The sequence below is a fragment of the Scardinius erythrophthalmus genome (genome assembly GCF_964197995.2).
Source record: "Scardinius erythrophthalmus genome assembly, chromosome: 1".
NCBI lineage: Eukaryota > Metazoa > Chordata > Actinopteri > Cypriniformes > Leuciscidae > Scardinius > Scardinius erythrophthalmus.
The window spans coordinates 8,883,014-8,907,620 of NC_138221.1; the positions used below are offsets into that span (position 1 = coordinate 8,883,014).

Consider the following 24,607-nt stretch of genomic DNA (forward strand, 5'->3'; position numbering starts at 1 on the left):
AGTTTTTATTAGTCTTTTGTTTTTGTACGGTTTAAAAATGCATGGTGGCATTGACCCCTACTGTGTGTGACAAAATTGCAAATCATAATATTTTTTTATATTGTTATTTTCTTTCTTCAGGGCATTCATGCGAAACAAGGGATGCAATGTCTCAAGGTGGACATGCGACACAGTCCCACATCCCAAACAATCGGACGGTACCTCGTGTGGAGTCTTTGCCTTGAAAGTATGTTTACTATTCAGAGCAGTGTCCTCACCCTCACATTATAATATGACCATTGTTTAGTTAAGACTAGTTAAGTTATTCACTGACAGTAGATTTATATCTCTGTAACATGATTTTTTTTATGTAGTCAAAAAAATTATTTTTCAGTTTGCAGAAAAACTTTTGAAAAATGAGACAGTAGATTTTCCTGCTACGAAAGAGGCTATCATCAAACACAGTGTAACGATCACCAGCTGGAGTGCCCTTGAGAGCCACCAGAGGGCACTCCACATAAGACTCTCCTATTCACTCACAAACTACAATTCCCATAACTCACTGCCTGGACGCATCATCACTTATCACTGATCACATTCACCTGTACCTCATTCACTGATTGTATTCACCTGTCTCATCCTGTTAGTCTGTCTATTTATACCATGTTCATTCATTCACTCACTGTGAAGTCTTGTTGTACTGTCAGTCTGCATTTCCGAGCGTTTATTCCGTGTTTGTTTTCTGTTTTGACCCTGGACTGTTGATTGGACTCTGTTTATTGCCGCCTGCCTTGACCACTGCCTGTTTACTGGTTTACGAATTTGGATTACCCTTATTTAATAAAGCTGCATTTGGATCGATCTTCTTGTCTCTGAGCATTCATGACAGAAGACTTCGCCACACCCAGATCCAGCAGCTATGACCTCCAGGAATCCAGCAGTACAGATCTCGCCTGATCTTCCCAGCATGAGCCGGGAGTTCGCTGGACAGATCGCAGCTTTGGCCCTGGATAGCCTCGATCTGTTCCAGTACACCTGGGGGTTTGTTCCTCTCGCTGCCTCTTGCTCTCTGGGTGACGAGGCAATTAAGTTGTGTTACAGGCTGGGGGCTAAGGAGGTTGACCCGAGGGAGCTCCCCGATCTCTCCGGTCTGGATTGGAGAGAGGCACTCTCCAGATGTCTGGAGAGCTTCCTTCCGTGGCACACCATGTCACCGTCTGCACTTCACGCCAGTCCAGCCGAGCCTGCACTTCACGCCAGTCCAGCCGAGCCCGCAACTCACGCCAAATCTGCCGAAGCCAAGGCAGTATGCGTCATGCCCGCCGCCCCTGAGACTGAGAGCGTCATGTCCGCCGCGCCTGAGACAGCAAGCGACATGCCCGCCAAGCTAGAGCCTTCACCGCTGGTCCCGTCCAGCACAGAGCTCTCTTCACCGCTGGTCCCGTCCAGCACAGAGCCCTCTTCACCGCTGGTCCCGTCCAGCACAGAGCCCTCTTCACCGCTGGTCCCGTCCAGCACAGAGCCCTCTTCACCGCTGGTCTCGTCCAGCCCAGAGCCCTCTTCGCCGTTGGTCCTGTCCAGTTCAGAGTCCTCTTCGCCGCTGGTCCTACCCAGCTCAAAGCCCTCGCTGACGCTGGTCGCGTCAAGCTCAGAGCGCGCTGATCCTGATCCAGAGACTGAGCTTCACGTCGCTTCTGCCGATCCAGAGACTGAGCTTCACGTCGCTTCTGCCGATCCAGAGACTGAGCTTCACGTCACGTCCGCCCGTCAAGAGTCTCGTCCCGCCGAGACTGAAACTGTTCCTGAGCCTGAATCTGTTCCTTTTTCTACACCTGTGTCTTCGGACAAGATGGCCGAATCCACGCCTGTGTCTTCGGACAAGATGGCCGAATCCACGCCTGTGTCTTCGGACAAGATGGCCGAATCCACGCCTGTGTCTTCGGACAAGATGGCCGACTCCACGCCTGTGTCTTCGGACAAGATGGCCGACTCCACGCCTGTGTCTTTGGACAAGATGGCCGACTCCACGCCTGTGTCTTCGGACAAGATGGCCGACTCCACGCCTGTGTCTTCGGACAAGATGGCCGACTCCACGCCTGTGTCTTCGGACAAGATGGCCACCGCCGAGCCAGTGTCTCAGGACAAGATGGTCTCCGCCGAACCAGTGTCTCGGGACAAGATGGTCTCCGCCGAGCCAGTGTCCTCAGCAGAGTTACCCTCAGCAGAGATGGCTGCCGACATGCCTTTCCCTGAGCCGGTGTCTGTTCCAGATCCAGAGCCGGAGCCAGTGTCTGTGTCTGTTCCAGTTCCTGAGCCGGAGCCAGTGTCTGTGTCTGTGTCTGTTCCTGTTCCTGAGCCAGTGGTGCCAGTTCCAGTGCCAGTTCCGGTGGTACCAGTTCCAGTGCCAGTTCCGGTGGTGCCAGTTCCAGTTCCTGAGCCGTTGGTGTCTGTTCCTGAGCCAGTGGTGCCAGTGGTGCCAGTTCCAGTGCCAGTTCCGGTGGTACCAGTTCCAGTGCCAGTTCCGGTGGTGCCAGTTCCAGTTCCCGAGCCGTTGGTGTCTGTTCCAGTTCCTCCGCCGTGGCCGCCCGAGGGGTCTTCACCGCCGTGGCCGCCCGAGGGGTCTTCACCGCCGTGGCCGCCCGAGGGGTCTTCACCGCCGTGGCCGCCCGAGGGGTCTTCACCGCCGTGGCCGCCCGAGGGGTCTTCACCGCCGTGGCCGCCCGAGGGAAAGTCTCCGCCCAGGCCGCCTGAATGGTCGTCTCCTCCCTGGCCGCCTGAAGGGTTGTCTCCGCCCTGGTCGCCTGCACAGCCTGCTCCGCCCTGGTCGCCTGCCCAGCCTGCGCCGCCCTGGTCGCCTGCACACCCTGCTCCACCCTGGTCACCTGCACACCCTGCTCCACCCTGGTCACCTGCACAGCCTGATCCGCCCTGGCCTCCCATCCTGCTGCAGTATCCAGGTCCTCTGCCGCTCCACGGGCCTGGCCCTCCATCCCGCCCCCGGGTCCGCCTCCGCTCCACCTCCCTCCTGGACAGTTTAGGAGCGTCTGGAATCCGCTCCTTAAAGGGGGGGCTATGTAACGATCACCAGCTGGAGTGCCCTTGAGAGCCACCAGAGGGCACTCCACATAAGACTCTCCTATTCACTCACAAACTACAATTCCCATAACTCACTGCCTGGACTCATCATCACTTATCACTGATCACATTCACCTGTACCTCATTCACTGATTGTATTCACCTGTCTCATCCTGTTAGTCTGTCTATTTATACCATGTTCATTCATTCACTCACTGCGAAGTCTTGTTGTACTGTCAGTCTGCATTTCCGAGCGTTTATTCCGTGTTTGTTTTCTGTTTTGACCCTGGACTGTTGATTGGACTCTGTTTATTGCCGCCTGCCTTGACCACTGCCTGTTTACTGGTTTACGAATTTGGATTACCCTTATTTAATAAAGCTGCATTTGGATCGATCTTCTTGTCTCTGAGCATTCATGACACACAGGCTGCAAATCGCTGTCACTCTTCTCCTAGAGACTGGTGAGTAATAAGATATCAGGGGATGTTTTAGCAATACAAATAAATTGTCCTTATAATTGCTGTAAAACATCTTATGCAGCTATCAGAATTATTCCATACTTACCTAAAAAGTATTAGTGTGAAAAATGAAGAATTATAGATGCATGCTCTGTGATTTTTGTTTTGTTTCGAAGATGACCTGACAAACATATGTCACTTCTATGGGTCAGAAGGGCCTGAGACAGACTTGAGTTGGGTAAATCAAACTTAAGAAATGTGAAATGAAATACGTTTTGTTATAAAGTTATCAATAATTTTCTTGTATTGTTATGTTGGATTTTTCTATTCTATTTCTTCTATTTTACCCATGACTAACAAACATTCTATTATTCTTTTATCTCCACATGAATTACTGTATATTAAAAATATACCTTCAATTGCACAAGAATGAAAATTTGCAGCCTCTTACCCAAAAATCCAAATAATTTGTTTTCCAGATTCAGTGTGACATTTGTTTGCGGTGGTTCCACCATATGTGCGTTCAAGGCCCACCAACAGATGCCGCCTTCCTGTGTACTGCTTGTACTCCTTAGTTTTCTGTACACATTATTGTTCTGGAGGAATTTATTCATTACATCTTGTTGTATTACATCACACCTTCCAAGTTTGTGTCTTCTTATCTTTTTTATTTTGCTTGAAAAATAGCTTACAATATATTGATTAATAATACAATAATTGCAGATTAAAATAATTGATTGATTAACCCTCTGGGGTCCTTCGGGTCCAAATGGACCCGAAGCGTTTAAATAAAGAAATGTTAAAAATCATAGCTTCATCGGAATGGTCCGAAATTTGGTGACTTAGTTGGTACTTGGTATATGAACACCCCAAAAAATTGGGGACAGGATTTGAATAGTCTAAGTGGTTGTAAAAAAAATGTCACACTCAGGACCTTCGGGTCCAAATGGACCCACCATAGGAAATGAATGGGAAATTGGCAAAAATGTGAAAATGCAGAGTTTTTTTGTGCGTACAATCTACAAATCAGCCACGATCCAGAAAAAAAGCACACAACAGTGAAGGGGTTAATCTATAAAACATCAAGGGTGCAAAACAGACACATCCACACACACACACAAACACACTTTTATATACATACACACTAATAAATTCAGATTACAAAAATATGTTTTGAATTTTTAAAAATCACAGCTTCATCGGAATGTTACGAAACTTGGTGACTTTTATGGTATTAGGTATGTGAACACACAAAAAACATTGAGGTCATGATCCAAGCACGTCACACTTCTGCTCTTTGGTCAAAAATGACCCCCATAGGAAATAAATGGGAAATTGTCAAAAATATGAAAACACAGAATTTTTTTGTGCATACAATCTACAAATCAGCCAGGATGCAGTAAAAAAGGACTCAATAGTGAAGGGGTGAAGCTCTAAAACATCAAGAGTACAAAAAAAACCACACACACACACACACATTTTTTTTAATAAAAATAAAATAAAAATAAAATATATAAAAAATGTCTATTATATTCAATGGGAAAAAATGGGTCATACTTATTGCATAAATATTAATTAAAATCATAAAATTATCTCAAAACACCAAAAAAGAAAAGAAAAAATATTACAAAAAACAAGTAAAAAAAATATATATATGATTTTTTGTTTATATATATATATTAATCCCGCCCTCCGGGTCCATTTGGACCCGAAGGTCCTGAGTGTGACTGTTAAACGAAGGACCCCAGAGGGTTAATAAAATAATACTTGGTATGTAAACAGCATGTCAAAAACAGTGGCCAAAGTTATTGTCTTACTGTATATTTTGTACATTCAAGTGATGAAGAAAGTGGATACAGGATCTACTGTGTGTATCCTATTATACATTAAAACTGAAAGTGTACTGGAGACTCACTTCAAGTTAAGGCCTAAGCTTTAAGAATTCCTAGATGCAAAAGGGGGGGGTTATAAGTGTTCTGGTGTGTGGAAGTGTTTGATGTTCATTTTTGCAGGAGTGTTGAGAATAAACTGAAACTGTTTCATAATCTGGTGATGGCAGCGCGGATGCTCTGGTATCTCCTGCCAGAGGGTAGAAGGGTGAAGTGGGTGTGTGGAGTCCTTCATGATGCTGACGGCCCTCCAAATACACTGAGCATTGTAGATGTCTAGATTGGTGGGAGTGCAGTTCCTATGATCTTACTAGCGGTCTTCACTATCCGCTGCGGTCGGAGGCCGTACAATTCCCACACCAGAAAGTGATGCAGCTGACTGAAACACTCTCTATAGTATCTCTGTAGAATGTGGTGAGGATGGGTGGGGGGCTTTCCTTGCTTTCTTCAGGCGCCAATGGAAGTGGAGACGTTGATAGGTCATCATCTGTGCATTATGGAGAGGGGATATTTTTATAGCAGGATTAAAAACGGTCTGAAAAAAAAAATCCCACTATAACTTAACTATAACTAAGAAACTTGTCCATATTCACTGCTGTTATTAGATATGATGTACAGTATTCACACAATAAAACACTTGATGATAGGCCATCATCTGTAGATTTTGGAGGGGGGATACGTATTTTGGCAGGTCAAAAATACAGTCTGAAAAAATCTGTATCCCACAATAACTTTTGTCAGGAAACAAGAAACTTGTCCATATTCACTGCTGTTATTAGCCGCTAACTTCTATTGTTATGAAATGTTTTGAGAGGATAATGGTGTCATTTCTTAAACAAGATGTTGGTGCATTTTTGGATCCGTTTCAGTTTGCTTATAGGCCGGGGCGCAGCATAGACGATGCTATCAATAGCATTTCACATCTGGTCAGTAAACACCTCGAAGACCCTAAAGCCTATGCACGTATTTTATTTGTTGATTTTAGTTTGGCTTTTAACACTCTACAGCCTTATATGCTTATTCAGAAACTGAAACACATGAATGTTAATTATTTTATTCTTAACTGGTATTTTTTCATTTTTAACAAACCGTACTCAACAGGTTAAAGTGAATAATGCTCTTACGGAGCCCAGGCCAATCAGCACTGGTGTCCCGCAGGGCTGTGTCAGTTCGCCAGCCCTTTTTACATTATATACTAACGATTGCCTTAGACTTCATACCGAAAATTACATTATTAAATTCTCCGATGATACAGCAATCCTTGGCCTCATGCATAAAGATAAAAGTCCAACCGCGTATCATACAGAAATTGAGGAATTTGTTCAGTGGTGCGATGATAATTATCTTGTGCTAAATGTAACTAAGACTCAGGAGATGGTGTTTGACCCAAAAGCCATAGGCGATACCAGGCCTGTAGTAATTAATGTACCCATTACTCAGGTTAGCTCTTACAAGTACCTGGGTGTACATATTGATAATGCACTGACCTGGAAGGACCATGTAAACACGGTCTGTTCCAGACTCCAGCAGAGGATGCATTTTTTTACGGAGACTTCGATTGTATGGAGTAGAACAAAAATGTATGTTGTTGTTCTATCATGCAATATTAGAGAGTATTTTAAAGTACGGTATTACAAGCTGGTATGGTAACCTGACAGTACAATCAAAATCACAGATCGCTTGTCAAGTAAAGACAGCTATGAAGATTATGGGGGTCAAAAACTATTTGCCCCCCCCCAGAAAATCTATGAGCAGTCGGTTATCAGACAGGCACAAAAAATAGTTTCTGACCCGACCCACATTCTTCATCCAGAATTTCAGCTTTTACCATCTGGTAGAAGATTTAGAGTTCCTAAATGTAGGCTAAACCATTATAAAAACTCTTTTTTTACCTATGTCTATTAAGCTCATTAACTATGTAGGTGTGTGTAATGTGTTCTTCTTGCAATCTGTAGGCTTTTAGGGTGTGCAATATGTTGGTTGTTGAGGTGTGTGATATGTCAATTGTGCGATTTGTAGGCCATAGAGAATGTGCAATATGTCAATTGTGGATTTTTGTAGGCCAGATAGAGTGTGCAATACATAAGTTGTGAATCTTAGGGGTACTATGAGTGTGCAGTATGCCAATTGTGTATTATATATGCCTTGTGGAATATATCAGTTATGTATTTATGGGTACTATGGAGTGTGTAGCATGCCAATTGTGTATTTTATGGGCCTTGTGGAATATATCAGTTATGTATTTATGGGTACTATGGAGTGTGTAGCATGCCAATTGTGTATTTTATGGGCCTTAGGGAGAGTGCAATATGTTAGTTGTGTATTTTAATGGGTGCTATGGAGTATGCAATATGTCAGTTTTGTATTTTGTAGGCCATATGGAGAGTGTGCAATATATCAGTTGTGTGTTTTTGTGTGCAATATGCCAGTTTTTAATTAAGTAACAGTTTTAAAGTTTTATAAGTGCCAATGGAAGGCGTTAATGTGTCTACTACTATACATACGTAAACGTATATGAAATGCTCATTCTTTTTGTACAGTGTCTTTTTTTTGTGTTGTCTCTGTAAAGCTATGGAATGGACAGAGTCCAAAACAAATTTCCCTTCGGGGACAATAAAGTATATCTCATCTCATATCTCATCATTATGGAGATTCTCACTTCCGAAAACATTTGAGCACATTTTCGATTCGCCATAAATTTTCGTGAAAATGCCAATATTTGAAATCTACACAGTTGATTTCTCGCATCAAATGTTCTCAGAAGTGAATTTAGTGATGAAATAGCGTGGGAAATTGTAGAAAAACGCCTGCCTCTCTTTCCTCGAATGCCAAAATGAATGCTGGAATATTTCTGCCGTCAAGTTCACACAAGTTACCAACCTATGCATCCTCTGTATCCTCTGTAAAATGGGCGTGTCAAGAACACTTCAGGGATTTTTAACAGTTCTTACCAAAATGCAAACTTGTGTATTGGGACAGTACTTGGGCAGCGACTGATGACGTTTCACAAGTCCACAAGAACACAAGTACAGACAAGAACGCATATTGAGAAACGGCCAGAAAGTTGCGCAGCGCTGTTGTTTTTTCCGTTTTTCCATGAGCGCCACCTACTGTCAGAGATTGACACTGCATTTACTGACATTTTTCTTTTGCATTGGTCTGAACAGACAAACCTCATGTGAATTTGGTGCCGAACATTCGTGTTAATGTGAAAATGTCCTGTCGATCGTCATGGCTGTTGGGAAACTAACTTAGAAAAAACATGTTTCTCGGCACATAAAGATGAGCTACAGTGATCTCAGACTGAGGTGATGTGGTTTCTCCACTGCATGGATCTTCAGGTGTAGCTTCAGGTGACTTTTAAAAGAGAAACTCTTCCCACACTGATCACACGTGTGCGACTTCTCTCTGCTGTGGATCCTCTCATGTGATCTCAGATGTGATGAGTGACTGAATCTCTTGTCACAGAGTGAACATTTGTAAGGTTTCTCTCCAGTGTGGATCCTCTCATGTATTTTCAGATGTGATGACTGACTGAATCTCTTGTCACAGTGTGAACACTTGTAAGGTTTCTCTCCAGTGTGGATCCTCTGGTGCCGTTTTAACTTGGCCGCTGTAGTAAAAGTCTTCTCACACTCAAAGCACATGTACTCTCTCACATCAGTATGCATTTTCTCATGTGTATGTAAATATAGCAGCAGTGAAAAACTCTTTCCACACTCAGAACATGAATGCGGCTTCTTCTTCGTATGAACTGCCAGGTGTTTCTTCAGGTTTGATGAACTAAAAAAATTTTTGCCGCATTGATCACATGAGAACGGCTTCTCTCCGGTGTGGGTCCTCATGTGACTCTTAAGATTACCGTTGCATAAGAATCTCTTCCCACATTGATCACATGTGAACGGCTTCTCTCCAGTGTGAACTCTCATGTGAACATCAAGACCATATTTGCGTGCGAAACTGTTTCCACACTGAGTGCAGGTGAAAGATTTCTTGGCTCTTCTTTTCTTTAAAAAATTATTTTTAGTCTTTGAGCGACTCAAAGGTTTTCCTCCAGGTTTGACATGATGTTCCTCCTCCACTTCACTCAGTTCTTCACTCTCCTCCTCCACTTCACTCAGTTCTTCTCTCTCCTCCTCCACTTCACTCAGTTCTTCACTCTCCTCCTCCACTTCACTCAGTTCTTCACTCTCCTCCTCCACTTCACTCAGTTCTTCACTCTCCTCTCTCTCTTCCATCGGATCTGACATGAAAGAAAAAAATATTAAATTTCATTTCATTCATTACCACTTCATTCGCCATGAATTTGTTTGTTTCTTTTATTATTTTATGCAATCAGAAACCCTCAAACCGGTTGCGCTTTGTATCTCTCTGTGCAAATCCTTCCTTCCCGCTCTGCCAGAAAGCAGCTGTCATTTACTGACGGAAAGCATGACAATAACCGCAATAAAGCCGCATATTGCCGAAAAACGCATGTTGTCTTTTTTAGGAGCAATTTGAATGGTTTTGATAGGACCCGATGTCAAAGCAGTGCTGAAGTGCCAACTAGTCTCTCCCTATGGAGGATCCCTTTACCACTCTACAGATAAAGCGTTGTCTGGAAAATTTGTTTAGGCTTGGTTTGAAGGGAATTAAAAACCTGTGCACATATATTCAAGCGCACATAACTATAGAACCAATTCTTAATGCGCATGTGAACGCCATCAGCGTTTCTCACAGGATCGCGTTTAAAGTTTGTGTAGAGAGAATGGTGTCGTCTTGGCGGCCCCTAATTTAAAGGAGAAGTTCACTTTTAAAATGAAAATTCTGTCATCATATACTCACCCTCATGTTGTTTCAAAGCTGTATGAATTTCTTTCTTCTGCTGAACAGAAAGGAAGATATTTAGAAGAATATCAGTAACCAGACAGTTTTAGATACCATTGACTTCCATAGAAAGAAAAATATATACTATGGAAGTCAATGGGACCCAAAAACTGTCTGGTTACTGATATTCTTCTAAATATCTTCCTATGATGACAGTATATGATGACAGAATTTTCATTTTAAAAGTGAACTTCTCCTTTAATAACAAATGATCGTTGCGACGGAAGCGAATCGATCAAAACTAACTTTAGCTGGAAAATAACTTTATTAAAGAACCGCTATAAAGCCAAAACATTCTCTGTTACCTTAAATTATACGTTTATCTCTGTAAATCTGCTTTGAAACAATCTACATTATTAAAAGCGCTATATAAATGAAGATGACTTGACTTGTAACATGTCACCGAGCAGCTCTCAAGCCAGATGCTGTGGACAGGCTGGTGTTTTTATCACACACCTTGAAACGCATGTAGATCCAAAGAAACGCAGTTAATGGCAAAAAATGTTCAAGCTGCTGAAAGCCTGTTTCCTCTGTTCTAGTGACTTATATTATAAAGGCTATTTTACCTTTTAGTCTTTAAATCGTAGACTTTGTTTACATTAGGGCCGCAACGACGCGTCAACGTCATCGATTACGTGGACTATGAAAATACGTCAACACACATGAAATGCGTCGACGCGTCATTCATTAGTACGTTTAAATATCGAGTAATGGCAGCTTCTGCTCCCTCTCATGCTGAAAATGACAGACCACGATCATCCAAAGTATGGGAATACTTTAAACTACGGCCGAACAGAAAGGTGCTTTGTTTACTATGCAAACTATGCCCCATTCGGCGACAATAAAATGGACTTTAATTTATAACTTCAACTCAAATCTGTCAACGAAGCTTTCAGTGCATTTGCCAGTTTTTAAAAGTAGGGGAAGACTCATGAATATTCATTAGGGAACTCATCCCTGATAGGCTCGCCGATACTCCAATGTTCTGAGACGCCATGGTAACCCCAAACAATGAGATATCAGATCGCTGCGTGTCACCAGAGGTGGGGACATTCCATGAGGGATTGTGATTGACCTACACGATTAATGTTATGATTTAAGTGGATTAGCGGTGAAAATCACAAACACAAATGGTTATAGGAATATAGTATAGTAGGCCTAATTGCATGGGATGCAGTTCTAATGTTGTGCTACTTGCATGGGATCACGGTCAAAATCCCCAATACAGGCTATCACACCAGAAATCATGTAATTGTAGCAAACCATGAATAATTATTATATTATGGTAGTCTTTTCTCTCTGTTTTGCATGTGTCATCATCATCATTATTATTCTAATTGATTTATTTTTGGCTCTTGTCACAGTGTATAGGCTACTTAGCCTGTATTAGCACTGTTCATAGAGATACGGTTTTTTTTTCTTCTTCTTTATGATACAGGGAATAATCTTAGTTTCATATTTATTTTGTTACCATAAGATCTGCGGACATCACTGGGTTTTAATTTGAGGTATAAGAACCTGACGATACATATCGTGACATAGCCTACACATATTGAAACATAATATTATATTTATTCATATAACATAAATTGCACCATTTTCTTAATTTCTAAGTCAATAAAGTGTAGGCTAAATTAATAAATGTAGTGTAAATGTAGTAATGAAAAACTTCCATTCAAAAGTTTGGGGTCAGTAGTTTCTCAAACCAAATTAATACTTTCATACAGCAAGGAAGCATTAAATTGATAAAAATTGACAGTAAAACTTTAACATTGTTTAAAAAAAAATCTATTTAAAAAATCTATGAACTTTCTGTTCAAAGAATCCTTTAAAAAACTATCACAGTTTCACAAAAAATAAAGCACCACAACTGATTTCAACATTGATGATGATAATAATAATAATAATAATAATAATAATAATAATAATAATAATAATAGTTATGCTAAAATTTGTCTTTGCATCACAGAAAAAAAAAACTTTTAAAACATGTCCAAATAGAAACTGTTATTTAAAATCGATTCGCTGGACTCCCGCAAAATAGAATTATCTATAAATTGAACATCTAAAAACGAATAAATTATCATTCATCTGTTGCACAAAAGCAACAAGAACAACTAAAACAACAAATAAACGATTTACAGGCCAGAGTTTCTATCTATTTATAACATGTTTGCAGCGTTGAACAATGTAGCCAATCACAGACATGTGTTGATTTCTTGAACGCCAATCAGATGCATTTAAGATAGAATCCCCTCGCCGCTCAAAATGGACTTTTTGTTCAGTGCTGAGTTCTGCATACTGGCAAATCATCTGATTATAGCAAACAAAGTGTAGATATTATGAAAGATTCATTGAGCAGCCAGTTTCATTGATAATAACAGAGATTTGTGAGATCGAGATGAACTGAGACGTCAGTTTTTTAGGAATTATTAAGGGAGAAATCCGTCGCTCGCAGGACTCTGATATAGACTTTAAAAACAAATGACTAACATTATATTTACATTAACAGTAGCCTAGGCTGCAATCTAGTGTATGTGAACCTTTTGCAGATAAACACAAGTGCATTTTCGGTTATTGGACGAGTTAATTAAGTAAATCAGATAGATTAATCGACAACAAAAATAATCGTTAGATGCAGCCCTAGTTTACATACATATTTGTTTTCCTGTGTGCAATATTTTACAAATCTGATTATTGTTATTGGCAAAATCCCCCAAAATATTGAGACAACATTTTTTGTCAATATCGCACACCGCTACGTTAATCACATTCATCAACCCTGTTACCTAGGTTATTATAAGAAGAAGAATCTCTTATGAATAACTTGTATGATATTTGACAAATACAACTTCAACTGTTCATCAGTAACTTAGTGTTTACTGATTATTCCTAAAAAAATAATTTAGTAAACTATATTGAAAATGACTAAAATTTTGGTAACATTGTTGCAAATTGGGAACCAGATATAAATGATGTAAAATAAAACAGTTAAAATAGTATTTAGCCTGATCTGATGTTGACAATCAATATAAACATGTCTTAAACCTCCCTTTACTGACCATTTGTTGAAGAAAACCCAGAACATTCTGTACCGTTTCATAGTTGAACTTTATCTAAATGTGATGAAGTGCTTGAATGTTTCTAACATGAATGTTCTTCAGCATCATGAATGAATGAAGAATAAACACCAACCTCTTTGTTCTTCAGGATCTTCAGTGTGTTTCATTCTGCAGGGTTCTGGATCACTCATGTTCTCACTGTCCTCTTTAATAAACTCAGTCTTTGCAGATTTCAGCTCTTCCTGATGCTCTGATGCTCGTCTTCACTTGTTTTCCAGCATTTATTGGAGAATTACTGTGGGTGGAGCTTCACTGATGATGAATTTCAGGAGATCTAATAAATGAGGTGAAAACAGGAACTATTGTCATGAAATAAAGAGTGTTTTCAGCAGATCTGTTAATATTGATGAGCCTCAGACTATCAACACTCATTCAACAAGCCATTCAGGATCATCAGCAGATCATCTCACTTTATTCTGAGTGTTTGCTGTTAGAAACACATTACTTGAGTCAGGATACATGATAAAAGCCTGTAAAACTGCTCTACAGATAAATAATTACATAAGCATAATATGTACATTTGAATCTAAATATATTTAGATTTCATGACAAGCACGAAGTACTTAAATCATTAAAATATTACATTTTATGTGCGCTGAAACTGACAATGATCATAAAACGTTTAAAAATAAATAGCATCACAAAGCAATAGTAAAACACTATTCATTTATTAATATTAACATTTAAGAGTTGATTTTAAATGTCTGACGTTGCTTATTATAGGCTCAACGTAAAGTAACTTCTCAGTATAACACTTGAGATCGTTTCCCATCAATTCCCCTCACAGATCTCAAACTTTACATTCAGTAACAGTTCTCACACAAACACAGAGACAATCACACAAACGAACACAAACTCGCTCAGGTCTGAATGAACTCAACATATTCTCCTCATGCTCGCTGCTGCTGCACTAAATGTTTATTTCAGAAGGAAGACGCCAGAAAAGACGCACAAGTATCGCTGTGATCGATGAAAACAATACAGAAATGAGTCTGTCGCTTAATCAAACTGTATAAAGTGTGTTTGATGGTTGTGTAAATATGAGAAATACCGTGAACTGCTCTCCTCACCTCAGAAAACTCGACGCTGAAACTCTCAATGAGGGAAACAGTGTTGCAAACTATTTTCAATGGGAAAGTAGCGAACGCGTTCTTCTTCTTCTTCTTTGTTACGTTTTATGGCGGGTGGCACTAGCATTATGGTGCATTACCGCCACCTACTATGTTGGAGCTTCTATGCATATAACTAGGTTACTATTTTCCTACTCTTAATAATATGAGAGAGGAAAAAAATACAATAATTTAATAAAAAAAAAATAAAAAAAATAAATAAAATTATATATATATTGTTTTATGGTGCTTAATTTAACCCCTTGTTAGGGTATTAAATATAGACACCTTCTACCTTATTTTGTTTATTCTCAGGTTAGGTAAAGTCAGTCGAATTCGTTCTAAACAATAAGTATATAAATTTCCATACTTACAATTCAGTCGAAAGACTGCTCCGTGGTTTAGTTCAGCTCAATATTTGGTAAAACAGAGACTTAAAGCAGGCGAGCTTCTTAATTTCAATTAAATGTATTTTTTATTAAATACAGGTTAACTAGTTTACATAAAAGGTACTAATATATAAAATAAAAGTAAAAGTAATTTAAAACCAATTAATTTACAAGCTTTCATCTTCATGAGGCACAATGGCAAGGCATCTAACACCGGAGAGGCCGTCCTTGGTGAATCAGCGTCTGACATTCTTTACAATACTTTTTATAGTCCACACGCCCTCCGCACAGATTCAGTCCTTTACAGGACTCTGTATAGGTATAGGTAAAAGATAAAGCTCTTTCCTTTGTTCTCCTTTGTTTGCTGCTCTGGACCCTCTGCCGTTCTCCTGCGCCTCATGCTCCTCATCAAACGGGTAATGCTTGCCATTTCTACTTTGCTAAGTTACATGCTTTTCACTACTTAATGTTACTTCTATCTATTGATTAAATGCTTAAACATGAGTACATCATTGTCGTTTCTTGCATGCATTATTACAATAAAAAGTTTATTACAAAAACAAGTTGCAGTGTCTCTCTGAACACAACAGTTCAATAATAAAGACCTTTACAAAACCATCTCCATTGTCTTTCGTAATAAAACAATTTCACAATAAAGGCTTTTACCAAACAAGTTGCATTGTCTCTTCTTAATAAAACAATTTCACAATAAAGGCTTTTACCAAACAAGTTGCATTGTCTCTTCTTAATAAACCAGATTCACAAATAAAAGACTTTTACAAAACAAGTTACAGTGTGTTTTCTTATATAACACTCTATTTTACTAGGTTATAAATGTGGTTAATAACATACATACTTTATATATGAAGGTCACCGATTAATACAGAATATATATTTCACGTCTAAAACTACAATGGTGATTAATATCAAATACAAATCCACCAATAACCTCTTAATGTGCGAATATAATATTATTTGTGAATATAGTGAAGGGTTAAACTGTTATTTCAGGGTTTTATTTACACATAAATGCACATACATAGCATGCATTACATTATTTAACCATACACATCTGACTTGTAGATAATGGGCAGGCAGTGGTCTGCTTATTATTGTGTAACGTGTAACTTTGCCAGCACTTTAATATATATATTTATATATGTAGAGACAGAGATAGAGATATGAGAAGCCAGTGTAGGGCTGAGCGATATGGCCAAAAAAAATTATCATTATACATTTTTTTTATATCAGTCGATAACGATAATTATCACGATAAATGTCAAATCTTTATTTCAAGTTTAAAGGTTGTGGTTTTAAACTACTCTTTATTGTCAGAACATATCATGACAAACAGGTGAACATTTCACAAACCTGAGGTAAAACATTCAAACATTTTTTGTCAACACCATCAGTTTTTCCGTCAACACCGTCAGTTTTTCCGTCAACACCGTCAGATCTTCGTCAACAGCGTTGGATGTATGAATGTTTTTGTTAATTTTTTTGGGGAAAAAAATATTCTTCCCTCAGTTTATGTTGTTTTTGTAATAAAGGACCATCTGATCTACATCCTCTTATATTTTATCTATTTAAGGAATTTGTTTTTACAATATTGAAATTAAAATCAAAGTTTGAAAATGCAAATATTTAGAAATCTGAGCTTTCAGAATAGTGTGAAATCACAACTTAAGTTTATATATTGGATTTTTTTACATATCAGAGTAACTAAACACTATTACAATATACTTCAGAACTTTTGATTCTTGTTGGATTTGAAGAATTAATATTGTATACTTTTTAGTGTGTCTGACGGAGTTGACACAAATCCAGTTCTGAAGGGAAACATGTTTATTTGTTAAATATGTGTTTTTATTTAGAACCTGTTCCTTTACATGGCTAAATAGCTAAGACCTTTCAGTGATATATATATATATATATATATACATATATACATACATACATATATATATACATACATACATATATATATATACATACATATATATATATATATTAGGGGTGTAACGGTTCACAAAATTCACGGTTCGGTTCGATACGATACACTTGTGTCACAGTTCGGTTCGATACGTTTTCCATTCAGCAAAAATAAATAAATCCCAGAGAAATTTCCTTGAATTAATTTTTTTTTAAATTATTTTATTTAATGAAACTAACATCATAAAGTATGATTTTTTTTTTTTTTTTTTTTTTTTTGCTTTTTTTACTGAGCAATAATGGAGCTATAGGCTACTCTTCTTATGAGCATATAAAACAAAACAGCTCCTTGGACTAAAAGAAATGTAATATTGTAGTAGTTATAAACAAAGGTTTATTTTAGTTCAGATTAACATTTGAGGGCAGCAATTGTATTCATAATGTCAAAATAAAACCGACGTAATGTTACTTGAAAGCATTATAGCCCACTATTCCTGCCAAACTTCCATACCTTGCAGTTAGATCCATTCCACGGTGAATGTTGCTGATCTGTGGACACCAGACTGTAAAAAGGTGGACACCGCGGCCAGTTCATTCATGGCACGCTGTTTCTTCCTGGTTTCCACGTCAGCGCTGTTTGATCCGTTAATAACAGAGAAATGTGCATGTTTCTCACTAGATCTTGCAGCAATGTTATTACTTCAGTGGCGAATTCAAAAAGCATTTGAAATTCAAATGCTTTCTTTACTGGTCTGGATCTCTTAGCGTTGTGTGGTGTTGCTTGATCAGGCTCGCGCATAGGGCTCGCGAGTCCCGCTTCACAGGTCAAATAAACGGTCCACACAAACACAATAAGAGTAGCTCAGTTTCGTTTCTTACATTGCATTTGCCAGTTGATGTTGTGGTCGCGCCAGCCTCTATGAGCGCGCTTGCCACCCGCGACGCGCCTTCATATGAAATAACGAAATTTTGGTCGGCAGAAAAAATGGTCCAACGAACCGTTCGGTACGTAGTGCGTACCGAAAACCGAACCGAAAGCCTCGTACCGAATGGTTCGATACGAATACGCGTATCGTTACACCCCTAATATATATATATATATATATATATATATATATATATATCCTGCTCCCTAAACTCTATTGATCAATCCAGTTTCTTTCAAATAATGGAATAATTTCCATACCTCAATGTCAAATACATTTTTTAGACTAAATTCTTCCTGTCCAAGCTTTCTGCTTTCCCTCCTTAATGTTTCTTGCTCTCGAGAGTATTTTTGACAGTGAAGAATCTACTGATTCCTCTATTTGACAGTGTTCACATAATCCTGAAGGGTGCTTATTTATTAAGTGCAATGTTTTATTAAGTCTAGTATGCCCTACCCTCAGCCTTGTCAATATGTTCTCCTCTTTATTGTTTCTTCTAGCTGTCTTTCCCGTGCGCAATATTTTTTTTCCCGTGTCTGTTCCTGTCCCTGAGCCGGTGTCTGTTCCTGTCCCTGAGCCGGTGTCTGTTCCTGTGCCATGGTCACCTCCCTGGCCGCCTGAAGGGTCGTCTCCTCCCTGGCCGCCTGAAGGGTCGTCTCCTCCCTAGCCGCCTGAAGGGTCGTTTCCTCCCTGGTCGCCTGCACAGCCTGCTCCACCCTGGCCTTCCGCCCTGCCGGAGTCTTCAGGTCCTCTTCCGCTGCATGGGCCTGGCCCTCCATCCCACCCCCGGGTCCGCCTCCGCTCCACCTCCCTCCTTAAAGGGGGGGCTATGTAACGGTCACCAGCTGGAGTGCCCTTGAGAGCCACCAGAGGGCACTCCACATAAGACTATTATCACTCACAAACTACATTTCCCATAACTCACTGCCTGGACTCATCATCACTGATCACATTCACCTGTACCTCATTCACTGATTGCATTCACCTGTGTCTCATCATCCTGTTAGTCTCAGTCTATTTATACCATGTTCATTCATTAACCAACCTAACCAGGGAGACCAATAGTGTCGGATTGCGAGAGTGAAAGCTATGGGGTGGCAGAATGATTACGTATTATCTAAATCCACTCTCGATCAAACATACGAGTTATATTCGGGACACGTACCAATTCCTTGAAAAGGTCCGGGGGATGAAATTAACACCTAATGTCAGGCTCTTTTCAATGGATGTGGAAAGCTTGTACACGAATATTGAAACGAAGAGGGGATTGGAGGCAGTGGAGAAATGTCTACAACGGTACCCAGAGGAAGGCAGACCGGATGACAGCATACTTTTGACAGCAGCGGATGACAGCAAAGCTTTTGGAGTTAAGTTTGACTAAGAATGACTTTGGCTTTAATGGACGCTATTTTCTTCAAATTAAGGGTACAGCGATGGGCAAAAGGTTTGCGCCGGCCTATGCTAATATTTATATGGAGGATTGGGAGGAATCTGTGCTCCCAAGGTGCAAATCTCGGCCAACACAATATTGCCGGTACTAAGATGACATTTGGGGAGTTTGGGAAGATACAGAAGAGGACTGGTTGGAATTTGTTGGAACATTAAATACTCATCACCCATCCATTCGGGTTAAGTGGGAACTGGAATCGGAAGGGATTAACTTTCTGGATACCACGGTGTACAAAGGTCCAGACTTTTCAAGGACCGGGAGACTGGACACTAAGGTTTTCTTTAAACCAACGGACACACACGCCCTGCTCCATCTGAGGAGTCACCATGCTACACACGTGTTCAAAGGGATCTTTAAAGCTCAACTGTTGGGGTTTAGGAGGATCTGCATCCAGGAGGAAGACAGAGCGGAGGCTGTTAACATTCTGATGAAGGCCCTGAGAGGGAGGGGGTACTCCCGGCACTTCTTAAAGTCCCTGTAAAGGCAATTCTAAAAAAAAGTTCTAAACACATTATAAATGTTAGAAATGTATTGCTAAAACATATTACAAAGAGTGAGAACTGTGAAGTACTGAATTGTGGAGTTAGACCGTTAAACAGTTTTTCACCATTGCTGTGTTCCGGATTTTTTGGGCGGGGCTAAAACGGGGGCTCGATGACGCACTGGAGCCCCTGAGCTCCTGGACACGCCCCTACTCGATGACGCACTCGAGCCCCTGATTATTAAACTAATTATAGTTGGTAGTCCAGGCTCGAACATGTATGGCTTTGTAAGCTGCTAGGAGCATCCATTCCGGCTGTAGCGGTGACAGTTGAGTGTGGCGACGGCAGCTTTCCCGCGAGTGGGCGTGGTTTCAGCGCAGCCAGCAGACACGCCCCCAGCGTTTGAGAGCAGAGACTAATGCTCATTTTATCAAGATTTTGATAGCTTATTTTATGTACTTGCCGGCTTTTTTTATCATTCAAATTTGGCTGGGTGGCTAATAACACATTTTTCTGTGGTGTGACAAACTCAGAGCACATACTTAATTTTGACTTTACAGGGACTTTAAGGGTAGCAGTGAAGGAAGAGAGAGGTAAAGAAAAAAGAAGGACATTGGTCCTGCACAAAAAAGTGCTTCCTTTTGTATTGACCTTTTCAGGTACAGCCAAAAGTTTAGCTATGGGGATAAAAAGGAATTACGAGAGGCTGTCTCAAGACAAGACGCTTGGTACACGGTTCAGGATGGTGGCTGCCTTTAAAAAAGGTAAAAATCTGCAGGATTTACTGGTCCACAGTAGATTACGTCCAGCCAACCAAAAAGCCCCAACGAAAGCAGGTGGGACATTATTGAGGGGAAAACACAGGGGAGTATATATCCTCGGACCATCCCCCTTAACCAGAAGAACTGTGTCTACCTAATTAAATGTGTCTTGTGCGGTAAGAGAAACATTAGGGAAACTGGGAATTCAATACTTACCAGGATGTGGGGTCATAGACATACAGTGAAAAAAGGTACACAGAGGAAGGGACACGTGGTGCCACACTTCCAGAGGCATGGGATTGGGAACATGAAAATTTGCGGATTGGAGCACAACCCAGACTGGAACAAGAGGGATAGGCTGAAGAGGGAAAGGTACTGGATCCATAAGTTGGATACCTGGTTCCCCAAAGGCTTAAACATAAGATTCTAAATAAATTGTGATAGAGTAATATGAAGTGTTTTGTTTTTTTCTTTCACAAGATCCAGGGCTACCCCTCACAGGAGGGTGATTTAATTGGGATATTATGGGACTATCCCTATAACTGTACAGACACTAAAACCTACCCCTTATAGGGGACTGGGGCTGTATTCTTTAGCATACCTAAGACCTACCCCTCACAGGAGGGTGATTTAGTTAGGATATTATGGGACTATCCCTATAACTGCGCACGCACTAAAACCTACCCCTTACAGGGGACTAGGGCTATATTTTTTAACATACCTAAAACCTACCCCTCACAGGAGGGGTACTTAATTGGGATATTATGGGACTATCCCTATAACTGCGCATGCACTAAAACCTACCCCTTACAGGGGGCTAGGGATATATGCTTTAACATACCTAAAACTTACCCCTCACAGGAGTGAGTAAATAATTTGTATTATTATTTTTTATTTATTTTTTTATAGAGTTGGTTGAGGTAGTCTGGTAGTATAGTGGTTAGTTCGAGTTGAATAGGAACAGGGGGACCCGGGTTCAAGACCGGTGATGAAATAAGATTTTTTAAATTGGATGTGGATGAGATGTTCATCCGATTCGGGGTGCCGAACGAACTTCATAGTGACCAGGGGCAGGCTTTGAGAGCCGATTGTTCAGTGAAGTGTGCCTGCGATTGGGGGTGGAGAAGACAAGAAGCACTCTCCTCCAACTGCAAAGCAATGGACTAGTTGAGCAGTTCAACCCCTGGCCACCCAACTTGCCATCTTGACCAGTCAGCAGCAGAGAGACTGGGACCAGCATCTGCCCCTGGTCCTGTGGGCATATAGAACAGAGTGTGGGTGTTCTGCCCCCAGAGGAAGTGGGGGTTGTCACCCAAACTGACTCATCATTGGCAGGGACCCGGGGAGATTCTGGACAAAATTTCAGGTGGTCTTCCAGGTCTGAATGCCTGGACGGGGTAGACGGGTGGTGCTTCATAAGGATTGGTTGGCACCGTACCACCCACTGGCTTCCTTCAGTCTTTTGCTCTGGAACCAGAGAGGCTCCCCAAAATCCACTCCCAGCGCCGAGATGGACAATAATGGACTCAAGGCTGAGCCTGGTGCTGGGGGTAGAACGCCGGGGAGGTCGAAGCGTGTTTGACGCCAGCCGGGACATTTGTTGAATTTAGTTGTAGGAGATTAGGGTTGTGGGGACACTAACCCTCTTGGGAATTGTAATGACCCAGCAGTCAGCGCTAGCAGCTGGGTGCATTATGGGAAATTGTGTGTCGGGAGTTGATTTATGCGTTAAGCGAGATGGTTGGGTTTTTGTGTTAGTAAAGTTATGTGTGTTTATGTTCAAGTTAGTTCGGGTGTTCTTGGTTCATTTACTGCCTTGGTTCATTTATTTATGTAAAAATGTGTCTCTCACCGTCATGGAGAGAGATGTGTGAGGGAGGGACATGGGGATGGGGCCTTGCCTGTGTTATTCTTATTCTGTGTTTGTAATAAAAAGGAGAAAGAACACAGTACTGCCCCCTGCTGGTTTGTTCTACGCAACTCGCAAAGTGTCCTGGTCGTGCGGTGAATGGGACACGTGTGCTCGCATGTCGTGATAGCAATTAGCCTATTAAAAGTACATTAGCATAGCTTAGCTCCGGTTAGTCCCCACATTTTTCTGAATAACTGCTAGTTATTACAATATATTTGATCAATACATGGTTGGACTTTTACTTTCTGATGCAAGGATGGTCACCTTATGACCAACACTAGCACTTTTAGAGTAAAGGCAGAAAGATTGGAAATAAATTCCACACCATCAGATGTCTGTTGTTGTAACTGTACTGTACACCTACTACCAGTATTGACAATTATATATACATAATTGTGTTGTGATCTGTCAGTCCTAACAGGCAATAGATGAACTGTTCCTCTTCCTGAACTACTGTACCTAGCCCTCGGTCCTTGGGTTCCATAGATAGGCTATACTGTTTTCAGTTGATGAATGAATGGAACATTGTTGCGCACATCCCATCCAATAAATCGCAACAATCTTTGTGCTTTGTTACTATTGATATGAAACAAAGTCTCAGATTTCAAATTACGTCCATTTTCTTACGAAATTCAAAAACATAAATAGCATTTTGGCGCTGTGGCGTGATATCGCTCTGGCGCAGCTCAAGAGAAGCACATGATCTTCTCTTCCGCATCAATAATACTAGGTACAGCGCGAAATAAACATGAATGAGCATCGAAAGTGTGTTAAAGATAGAGTACAACATAACACATGTAAACAATGTTATGTAACGTCACATTTACCTCAGAAAAAACATACCCAATGACCATAAACTTGTTACTCTAGAAAAATGTACTTTAGAGAGGAGCATTTTGCTAAATATATGCACCATTTTGCATATTATAATTTTTAATGTTCTTCAATATTTAATGTATGTTTGAATAAATCTGGCAAGTTTTTTATAACAGCCACCATTTAAATGTTTATATTTCATTTAACTTTATTATTGTAAAAATAAATGTGTAATTTCAGTGTTCGAATACAAATCAGTTAATTTTTACTTTCAATATAGTAATGAAGCCTAGTGGGCTACAACTGACTCCCATTGATTACAGCATTAGTTCATAATCAATGAAGCGAATCAATTTACAAGCTTGTGAATCAAAATTGAATCGAATTGAGAAATGTGTGCCAATACCCAGCTCTAACTTGAACAATGTAAAAATGAATAGCATTTTATATATTTCTTATTAAAAAAGATTTTTATTTCTATATACAGTATAATTGTGCTTCAAATAAAAAAATAAACAGCACTTTAAACATTTCTTATTAAAAAAAGATTTTTATTTTTATATACAGTATAATTGTGCTTCAAATAAATTTTTTTTTTATTTTTTAAATCTTATTCTTGTTTAAAATCATTTTCATACTATCTATGAATGTATATGGAGCGTGATAAAAAGGTAACCTTGAAATTGTGGCATTAAAGGCAATGCGAGCAGAGGAAAAATTTGGGTGCACCTACATTTTGTGCTGGTGCGCCCAAATAAAAAAAGTTAGGCGCACCAGTGCAACCAAGGCAACCAAGAATTTAAGAAAATTCTTAGAAATGTGGGCGTTTACTCTTAAAATTAAAGAAAAAATCCTAGTAAAGAAAAAAGTAATTCAGAAAGCATCTTAACCCTTAAAAGAGGTCTTAAGGTCAAAATTGTTAGGAGCACGGACAAGGACTTTTAAGAGGCTTAAGAGTTTCTTTAGCAGCGGAGAAAATGGCAGAAAGACGAAGAGGGAGAAGAAATGTGTTGCAGACAATGGATAACAGTGATTTAATAAGATGCTATAGATTAGATCGTGCAGGGATCATGTTTGTGACTGATCTTATTAGAGACGCGCTAACATCTCCGACACAGCGCAGAAATGCCATAGCACCAGAAATGAAAGTAATCACTACATTACGATATTTGGCAACTGGGAAAATTCCATGTTTGATACATTAAAACCAACATTCAAACCACCACTTAAATAGACATGCCAGCAATCAGTGTAATTGGAAAGAGTGGAACATTTTTTATCATTCTAAGCCAATCAAATACCTTATCGGAAATTAACAGCATGGTAAATAAAAAAAAAAGGATTTATATACACATATATAATGTGTGTGTGTGTGTGTGAGAGAACGATCAAATAGGAAAAATTATGCATGTAATTTCAAAGTGAAGGCTTAGAATAGACC

General features: G+C 40.1%; 2 protein-coding genes across 2 annotated transcripts in view; one reads left to right on the forward strand and one right to left on the reverse strand.

The window, feature by feature from the left end:
• The window catches only part of LOC308700561 (CD276 antigen homolog), a 1,553,888-nt gene that overhangs the window by 1,104,937 nt on the left and 424,344 nt on the right, over positions 1–24,607 (forward strand). The window lies entirely within an intron of this gene.
• Positions 6,441–14,571, reverse strand: LOC308704676 (uncharacterized protein). The gene is made up of 3 exons (XM_081389149.1): positions 14,460–14,571; positions 13,463–13,663; positions 6,441–9,644 (listed from the first exon to the last, which is right to left on the reverse strand). The coding sequence occupies exons 2-3, from the start codon at positions 13,518–13,520 to the stop codon at positions 8,689–8,691; spliced, it is 1,014 nt and encodes a 337-aa protein (XP_081245275.1). The 5' UTR covers positions 13,521–13,663; positions 14,460–14,571; the 3' UTR covers positions 6,441–8,688.